The following is a 10,036-nucleotide window of genomic DNA, read 5'->3' as shown; positions in this document are numbered from 1 at the left end:
TTTAGTTTAGAGTGTACGGGCAGGCCTTGCAGGCCATGAGCCCAGGCCTTGTCCATGAGGCCCAGATATCCGGGCGTACCTGTACATGCTCTTTACTGGCTCCGAGTGATCACCCTCCCAGGAATAAATGTCTCTTAAAAGTCAAAGTCTTTCTTTCTCTCTTTCTTTCTTTCCTACTTTCTAACACTGTCCAGATCCTCCCTGTTGGCCTGGGTTGCTCTGTCCCACTCTGTGTTATTGTTGTTCTGTTTTCGAGAAGGATCAGGGTGAGCTCCCCCTTCCCCCCACCCACATATGGGATCTACAAACGTGCCTGAGCATTTTCCGCAGAGCTCAGCAGAAATTCGCCCAGAAGGTCAGTGACCAAAGAAAGGGACGATCCATCATAAAATAAACTGTTTTCATTTCCCAGGATAAAGGGGAGGGGGGCTGAGATCAAGAAAAAAGAACAAAACCCAGGGGGGAAAAAAAAGCCCAGCTCCTTCCCTGCAAAGACAGCCTCCTGCATGTGTAAGGGTTTTACAGCCAAAACTCTTAATGTGATTATAATAATTATTTCTTTACTAGAAATTTTTATAAACAGCCTCTTTTGAAATCATGCTCGGGGAGCCAAAACTCCAGTGAAGTCCTGGACTGAAGGACTGAGCAGGGAGTGGGGAATGGGGGTAGCGGAGGAGTGTGTTAGTGTGTGCATGCGTGTGTGCGTGTGCGTATGTATGCATAGATGTATTGGAATGGCATGGCTGCTGTACCAGCCTGAGAGACTTTCTTAAGTTAAAAGTCTGTGAAAATGTTATGATTCCCATGGCGATAAGTAAGCCATAGCTGGCGCCTGTGAGGCTTTCTCTGTGTTCCTCTGCCCTCAGTTTGTTATATTAGTCCTGGAACTATCCTTCCACTCCCTATCGCTCCCTGTCCCAGTCCCAGCCCCAGCCCCAGGCCCTCTCCCTCATCATCATTCTTGTGCCCCCTCATCTTTGCCCCCAGCCCTCAACATGGCATGCCTCTTTCTCTACTGTGATCCCTCATACCTTATGGCAAAGTTGGCACAGGACCTCCTTTGCCCCACTCCCTGAACCCCCTCCCTCTCTTGCTCCTCTGTGTGGTCCCTCCTGGGGTCAGACTTTGAAATCTGTTGAAAGGAGACCATTTTTGCCAAAATAAACAGCCTGTCATGTTAAATTACTTTCTCTTCCTCTTTTATGTCCTTTAATTCTCCCTTTCCCCCCTCTCTCCCTCCTGTCCTTTCATGTTGGGGGCCATTCTCTCACTCTGATGCTGACTCTTGACTTACCAAAGCTGTTTGAGAAGGAGCTGGACTCTGAGGGAAGCTGGCAATGAGCTCGGCCTAGCACCTAGGCATCATTTCCCTCATGGTGTGAGCTATCCTGCCTCATCAGAAGCAGAGGGTACAGAAGAAACAGCAGTAAGGACAGGCACTGGGGCACTGCCATGGGAGGGAGTGTACAGCTATTTTGAACTAGTGTCTCTTTTGAGCTTGGTGCTAGTGCTACCTTTGGGGTTGCAGTGGTGGCCATCAGCAGGGCACACAGAGCTGAGACCATCTCACCTGTCAGACCATCCCATTGTGAAAATTGAGCACTGAGGCACAACACACACACACAGCCCAAATTTGCAGCAGATACCTCTCTGGCCACAGCGTCCTTTTCCTTTGCCAGCTCCTTGATGCGCTTGTTCAAGCTCTTGGTCTCCTTCTGGTGGGCAGCCACTGCATCTTCAAACTGGGCCTGGAAGGTCTGCAGCTCATTCGTGATGCTGGCTACTGTGTTCTACAAGGAACACGAGATGTGGGGTTACCACTGCTTGTTTTGCATCTCCACTGAATGTCAGGTTATACTGCTCTGCCACATTCATCCTGCTCTAAGCAACTCACCCTGATGTGTGATTTACAGCCCTGTGACTGTATCTCTGAACCCAGAATACACAGACAGAGTGAAGGGTAAGAGAAGGAGTTAAACCAGAGTGCGACTGACCCATGCTTATAACAGGAATACAAACCAGGCTGCCTGAGATACCTACTACTTTGCTTTGCAGCCAGCTTGACATGCAGCAGATTAGTGTGACAGCCATGGTATGGGCCAAGCCTCGGGACTGAACCAGGGCTCTATGAGGTGAAACACATGGGCAGCTACACTGGAGCTAAAGCACCTTGGCAGGGTCTGTACCAGACTTGTCCCCTTTGTGGAGTGGACATAGAGTGAGGCCCATCACACCCAGAGCATTGGGTAACACCAGCTGCAGGCTTGTGCATGACTAACTTTTCACTAACACCGCAGCAAGTCTTGGGCAAGCCTTGTGCAGAGGAGACTCACTTTTATCAGAGTCCGTTGTGTAGGGTAGTTGGGCCACTAAGCAGAGCTGAGTCAGTCTCCTGGGCAGGCACTTGGCCCCCTGCCTCCCTGCTGCTGTCACCCATCACGCCATGTCATGGGAAGCTCTGTCCCCTTTCTGCAGGCCCACAGAAGAGTGGGGCAATAACAGACATTCACATTGTCTGCTGAGGGTGGCATGTTTCCAGAGCAGCACCAACACACATGGAGAGGGCCAATGTCACACTTCACCATGAAGTGCCCCAACATGGTTACTGGGTCACATTTGAGGTGGCACTGCCTGACCTGAAGCACTTCACTGGCTACATACATCTGGATCTTCACTTTTCAGAACACCTGAATGGCACTCAGAGTGCTACAAATGCTACATCTGTCCATATCTGTGGAGGGCACTTCCAGCCAGCAGTAGGCCTTCCCCCTTGACTGTATCCTGTCCTCTGAATCTAACCAGCTGTACTGCCCTGGCCTGCCTTCCTTGCATGACCCTGCTACTCCCACTTTGCTCTCTGCCTGCCAGCCTCCACCCCCAATTCCTCCTCAGGTGGGCAGCACATTCACAGTATGTCCTGGTTCTCCCCTCCCTCCCATGCAGTAAGTCTGGAGGACTTCCTTGCGCTTCAGTGGAATAAGAGCAGTGGGAGTCCACTTGGAGGGCTACTGACCTCCATAGGCTGGTAACTGATCCATGGCGAGGTGCAAAACAGGAGAGTCAGGCGCACACTGAGTCTTGGCCCTGTGCTGAGCCTTGAGCTGGGCCAGAGAGGGGAGACCATGTACATCCTTGATCCCAGAGTAGTTGGGGGCTGGTTAAGCCTCCTAACACAGTCCATGGCAGCTCCAAGGGCTCACCTCTCTTGGGCCCTGTCCAAAATGGCCTGGTCAGCTGTTCCAGCAGCTGGGAATAGCTGGAGTGTTGCTATGCCCAGGTATGTTCCCTGCCAGCCCCACATACCCCCATGAACTGGGGGGTCCTGTCAGAGGGTGTCCAAAGCATCTATGCCAGTTCTGCCTGCAGGAGTGCCCTTCTGCTGATACTGGGGTGGGTGGGGGTGTGCCTGTCAATTCCTTCTGTGGTTTGGCCAATGCAGCTGAGCATGACAGGCTGGGCAAGGGGCACAAGGCATGCCTGCACTTCCCAGACACCCCCACACCCTGCTGCTGCCCCCACCCTCTGACTCCTTCTCCAACATGCCTGCTGCAGCCCAGCAAAACTGGAATGGGAAAGGCATCAGAGCCACACCCCTTCCAGGAGCCTGGGCAAAAGTTGTGCCTTTTCCAGAAGGCAGAGCTGCCTGTGAGCCTTGTGCCAGCAGGGTTTAATGGGTGCTGCCAACTGCTTCCCAGGCATTCTCTCTTTCTCTCTCCCTTTCCATGGTGTTTTGTGCCAGTTTGGACACTTGCAGGTATGTGGTGTGCCCCTGGTTTTCTGTCTCCTATGTTTTTAATGCAGCTAAAATTTGTAGAATCATAAAATGCAGAGATGGAAAACGACCTATTAGATCATCCAGCCCAGCCCCCTGCCAATGCAGTATCGCTCCCTACAGAACATTCCCGAGTGATTTGTCTAGACCAGGGATGAATAACTCCAGCGATGGGGATTCCAGCGCTTCCCTGAAAACATTATTCCATGGTCTAATTGACCTTATTGTTAGGAAATTTTTCCTGATGTCTTGCCTAAGCTTTTCTTTGCAATACTGTAGTCCAGTACTTTGTTATTCCTCCTTGAACAATCTTCCTTAGCACTCCTGTCCCTTAATCCTTGGGCAGGCAGCCCTCCCACTCCTTCTTCTCTGCCTTGCACTGTGATAGAGGAGGATTTTATTCTCCCAGTGCTTCCCAGAGCACAGTTTGTTATATTAGTCCTGGAACTATCCTTCCATTCCCTATCTCTCCCTGTCCCAGTCCCAGCCCCAGCCCCAGCCCCAGGCCCTCTCCCTCATCATCATTCTTGTGCCCCCTCATCTTTGCCCCCAGCCCTCAACATGGCATGCCTCTTTCTCTACTGTGATCCCTCATACCTTATGGCAAAGTTGGCACAGGACCTCCTTTGCCCCACTCCCTGAACCCCATCCCTCCTAGGCACTGACTGCACGTGTTGCTGTTCTCTGGATTGACTCCACTGTCAACCCCTTTCTTGTGATGAGACACCTGAGACTGCTGCACACTCAATTCCACACACACTCATGGCTCTCCTGGATAAAGAGCATTGTTCTCTCAGTGGGTTGGGGCACCATGGGCCAGACCTTCACCTGGTGTAAAGCAGTGGAGTATGACTCCCTTCTGTGGAATTACGATGATTTACACCAGCTGCAGATAAGGCCTTTAAGGACACATCTGAAGGGCCTTATCCTGTTTTCTGTGAAGTGACTGGTCACACTTTTATCAGCTTCAGCTGAAGGAGAATCAGACTAATTTCCAGCATTATCCTCTCCTGCTGCTAGAATTCATTCTAAGGACAGGGCAGACAGTGACATAACTTAGAATAATTCACATTGGTTTTGTACGAAGAGTGAAAAGTTGAATAACTATCCGAGGGTAATGGCACACAGTAGACAGGTATTACAGTACCGTGCCACCAGTAGAGGTGCTCTAACGAGAGGCTCTCACTTAGTGTATTTCTGCCTGCCATGTTGTTTGACCCACAGCTGTTTCATTTAACACCAAGACTCTTAGAGCCAAGTGAGAATGGGTGAAAGAACGGCTAGTTTCTCTGGTCACTGTCTGTCTCATGCTAAAGAAGCTGTTGCTCACAAGTGGACCCCTGAACCAACATGGAGCCATCTGGACTTTACAGTATTGGTGTTACCCATGCAGAGCTGCATTATAGTCCACAGAGCTCTGCGCCCTCTTGGACCCTGTAGGAGCAGGGCCTGAGTCAGCAGTTTTCCCCTGGGGTTCATGTGGGTCCCTCTCACACAGCATCATGGCTGAGAACAGCACATGAATGGACAGGAAAACTCAGGCTGGTTATGGAGAGCTTGATGGTCAGAGCCCATACCCGAAGCTGCATTTAAGGCTGGTTTGAAAATGACTGGCTGTCATGATGTCTCTGAAATCTGGTTTTCTCTTCCTGCATGTTAAAGTCAGGAGAAATGAGAGCTTATGAGCTCTCCAACAAGCACGTGCCTGACTCTGATCCCCACTTCGTTGGTAGCAACCAGTAATGACTCCAGCAAAGCCACTGGAGTTCAAGGGTGTGAGTGAGACTAGGTTGGGGCCTGATATCCACCAGCCTGTAGCATTTCACTGAGTAACAAAGACAGGTCAGGCGGGAGAGAAGGTCTGGATGCTAAGGAGGACTTGGGAACACAGGGACAGGTCTCTCCTGGGTGTAAATTGGCCCAGCTCTATGAAAGTTTATATCCTTTGGGGATTTGGCTCATTGACTTCACCAGACCTGTGCTGGTCAACACCAGCTGGGAATCTGGCCAGCTGTTGCACTGAGGGAATATGAAGTGCTCCCCCTGGGCCTATGAATGTGCTCACTGCTCTGCTGTTCTGGCCCAGGCTGCCTGGCCCACAACTCCTTGATTACTCCCAAAGATGGGTGGAAACAAAGAAAACACATACATCAAGTTCCCAGCAAATCACACAGCAGGCATGTGGCACCAGGGGCTAAACGTGAGCCCCACTCCTTGACTGTGCTTCTTGTCTGTCAGCTGCCATCTGAGCAGAGGAGAGCTCCTTTGGGGTAGGAGGGGAAGAAGGGAGAAGCTACAGGAAATGAGAGGCTCTTGGGCAAGGCCTTTTCTTCTGGTGCCAGAAGATCCTGTTTTGGGTTGCAGGCTACATCCGATTTCTCCAGGGACCAGAGAGCTCAGAGCTGTGCCTGCAGCCCAATGAAGAAATATGAGGCCGCTTCCAGGACTCCATTGCAAAACACTTGCTCCCCAGAGAGGGATCTGTGGTTGCACTCACGCTCCTGTCCTGCCCATTCCCTGTTTGGTAGAGCCCCCCTCATGCAAAAATGATCACATGGAGCTGCCTAAAAACAGCAGAAAATCTTACACAAGACAGCCTGATGGGTCTTTAACCCCTTGGTTGTCTGGCATTAATAAGAGCCCAGCGAACAGGAATCACAGCGCACCTCAAAAGCAGCATGTCAGGAACACAGAGTTGTACCAATTGTTAGAGATGTTTCTTGTTTCCTTAAAAAGCAAGAAGCATAATTTGTGACAAACAATACTGGAGGGCTTCATAATGTCCACAGTGGACATCCAACAGCATCTAACAGAGCCATACACATGTGTGTATATATCTTTTTGAGATACCCCATGTTCGTGTATTATTGGCAGGCAAATGTGAACACAAGGAAGCAAATCCATATACCCAGGGCTAAATCCAGGGTCAATCCACTGAATTCACTATGCAGGGACTCGAGGACAGAGTCCTGAGGGACTCGGAAGAAAAGTCACCAAAGCAGACCCTGCAGAAGTGGCTGGTGGGACTTTCCTAGCCTGGAGAGGAGGGCCTGATTACCTGTGCCAAAGGCAAGGATAGGCATGCTAAGCAGTTCAACTGGGCAGAGGAGGCTGGTGACCTCAGGGCAGTTTGAGTAGAGGAGAGGTGACAGCTTGGCTGCAGAAGACCACATAGTGAGGGAGTTGAGGCAATGGGGGTAGAGTGCATGCTGGAGGCAGTCAGGTCATGGGCAGGCAGCTGGAGAAGGAGGTGAGGGGGTCGAGGGAGCAGATGGAGAGCCAACTGCATGTGTGTGGGCAGAGAGAAGGAGCCAGGTAGGGATGGAAGGTTTGAGCACAGGGAGAAGGGATGGGTGAAAGAGAGGTCAGGGGTCCTGAGGGGACAGTTGTAATATGGGCCAGTGGGTAAAGCAGAAGGTGAGAACTCAGCAGACCTGGCTTCCTCTCCTGACTCTCCACTGACTCACTGTATAACCCAAAGGGAGCCTTTGCCTGGTCCAAGGCATGGCTCAGGAAAGGGGAACTCTGTAGAGCAATGTCAAGGCTTGGCAAAGCCTAGAGGAGTGGCAGCAGAGAGCCATTACTCCTAGCTCGTTCATGGCACTCGGCATCTTCTACCCATGATGAAAACCAACAGAATAATTAGCTCTCTAATTAAATCCTGCTCTGTGGTCTAGGCATGAGCCTGAACTATCTGGCAATTCCCACAGACAGCTGTCCCACAGCAGGGTTCAGTGAACTGTAAGTGGAGGAGAGCTGCTCTGAGGGAACATGGCAATAGAATCTGAGGCAGGCTCATGGCTGCCATATGCACAGAGGTGGCTCTGCTGCTGTCCCTCTTGCCCTCCTGTTGGTCACTCTCTCGCCATCTCCCTCTTTCATCCTCTTCCAGGGCATGTCAATGCCACTGGCCTCAGAAGGAGCATCCATGGGGCCTGGATGCAGGCAAACCTTGTAGGCCATGTTTCTGCTGCCTCTCTGCCAAGCTGGACTACTACCACTGCCAAGATACACACCGTGCCCAGTTGCTCTCATTCTGTGCACACCCATGTCTGACAGTGAGGAAGAGCAGGAGTGCATCTAGACTGCACCCCCGGTGCTTTCACAGAGGGATGCTGTTGGGTATGCCCCACCCAATTCCTTCTGCTCATGTCCTGGCAGTGCAGCAGTGAAGCTACTCTGGGGGTGTCCCTCAAGGGCTCCACTACCAGAGATTTGAAAGGGGCCACAGGACACCCCCACAACAGCTTCACTGCTGTGTTTCTGGGTTTAGCATATGGAGGCAGGGGTTATTTCTCAGCAGTGGTCCCCTGCTCAGGAGAGACAAGGCAGTAGGGACACAGCTGTGCAAGGCAGAGAGACCTTCAGTCCTGTCCCTTGCTCCTTTCCCTGCTCTGCCTCCCTTGTAGCTCCTCCCTTCCCAGCTAATCCCTGGAATCACCCCCTCCACACCCTGGCACCTTGGCCCAGCCTCTATTCTTTTCCTCTACTCTTCTGTCTAGTTCCTCCACAAGCCCTGCCATGGCTCCAGCCTATGAGCTGGCACAGCAAAAGGGACTTGCTCTTTTGTGGGCTGTGCAGGGGGAGGTGAAACTGACTCTGTCTCATATTGCTGCTTCTCATCAACATGACCTATGGAGAGGAATGGGGAAAGGGGCTTTGTCCCATCCTCTGGCCTGTTTTTCTAAGGTTGTCAATCCCCAGTCCAGAGACCACAGCTACTGGAAGGTACCTGAGTGACTCATTTATTACTATAATACTACATCACTCAGATGTTGATGCAGTAGCATAACTAAGGGGAGGGCAACAGAAGCAGCCCCTCCCTTTGTGAGATGGTCCAAAGATAGCCGTGAGCACAGCAGTGGCTGATCACCCCTCTGTGACTAGTATCACAGCAACTGGCACTGCTGTGGGCATTGTATAATTGCCCAGGGTACAGAACAGCCCGGCTATGTCTCTTGTGTATGAACAACAGCTAACAACTGCAAGTCCCAGCTACAAAGGGCTGACAGTCTGGTTACACACCCAAGGATCCCCTCACACAGAGGGCTGCAGGGGAAAGATCCACAGCAGCCAAAGGAACTTTTTTCTACTGACTTCAGTGTGAGAAGAATGGTGCTTAGGGAATCAAACAGGCAATTTTCCAGGGCCCTAAATCTCTCCCCTTCCCCATGCACCAGTAAAGTGCAGAAGGCTGTTTCTAGTTCTCCCATACAGTAATGTTTGAACATGTTTGGCAGCCGGGAATTGTTTACAGCAGTGGTCAGGGAAGTTATGCTTTGTATCTGATTTCTCTTTGGTTCCCCAACAGCCCTTCTACTTGGTGCACTTCTGATTAGCTCTGGTTAGATTTTACCCTGTTGTGCAGTTTGCTTTGAGGCAGGGGCTGCGTTTTTCATGAACATGCTCCTTGGAGCCGGGCTTTCTGGTGGCCTAGCCCTTGTTGATGTCATGCACACATTTCTGACTGTAAACACAAAGCAAGCCACCCAGCAGCATGTGAACCCGGTGAAACCTCACCAGGGTGCTCTGCAAGAGGACTAAAAACTCACGGCATTGGCAGCGGACCAGCCCACAGCTCAGCCAGTGTACCTTCATCCTCACCTGGCTCAGCATGTCAGCCTGGTTCAGTCAGGGTGTCGCTTGTGCCTTGGAGTATGGTAGTTCCCTAATACTTACCTGCTTCCACTGGGAAATGGGCTGCAACCATTCAGCTCATCTCACCTGTGACCTCAGTCACATTTTTCAGGGCTGAAATTAGGTAGTGAAAGTTTCACGCACAAATCTGCATTGTCACTTACCCTGCACCCTCCACAGGGTTTTCATTCTCTGCTTATACCCTGCCCTGCTCATACCAGCCTAGTGTCTACTTACGTAACGACAGCCACATCAGTATATCCACAGCAGGCCCACCCTGCAGCACATGCGCTAGGTTATGCTCCCCCCGCCTCTCACTTGGTCACTGTAATGTGCCACTCTGCGTTTCATAGTTTCATAGTTTCTAGGGTTGGAAGGGACCTGGGCAGATCATCTAGTCCGACCCCCTGTCATGGCAGGAAAGAGTACTGGGGGTCAAACGACCCCAGCAAGATGGTCATCTAACCTCCTCTTAAAAACCCCCAGGGGGAGCCTGCACCACCTCACTTGGAAGCTGGTTCCAGACCCTAGCCGCCCTGACCGTGAAGTAGCGCCTCCTGATGTCCAACTTAAACCTTCCCTCCGCCAGCTTGTGACCATTATTCCTGGTCACTCCCGGCGGCGCTC

General features: G+C 51.4%; 1 protein-coding gene across 1 annotated transcript in view; it reads right to left on the bottom strand.

Moving 5' to 3' along the window:
- Nucleotides 1-10,036, bottom strand: part of CROCC2 (ciliary rootlet coiled-coil, rootletin family member 2) — a 99,639-nt gene that overhangs the window by 37,861 nt on the left and 51,742 nt on the right. Inside the window, 1 exon segment of the mRNA XM_025209284.1 lies at nt 1,647-1,790. Within this exon segment, the coding sequence (XP_025065069.1) occupies nt 1,647-1,790 (144 nt within the window).

This window comes from Alligator sinensis, unplaced genomic scaffold (assembly GCF_000455745.1).
Source record: "Alligator sinensis unplaced genomic scaffold, ASM45574v1 scaffold237_1, whole genome shotgun sequence".
Taxonomy (NCBI): Eukaryota; Metazoa; Chordata; order Crocodylia; family Alligatoridae; genus Alligator; species Alligator sinensis.
Note: the sequence above shows the minus strand (reverse complement) of the source record. Positions and strands in the feature narration are given on the sequence as shown.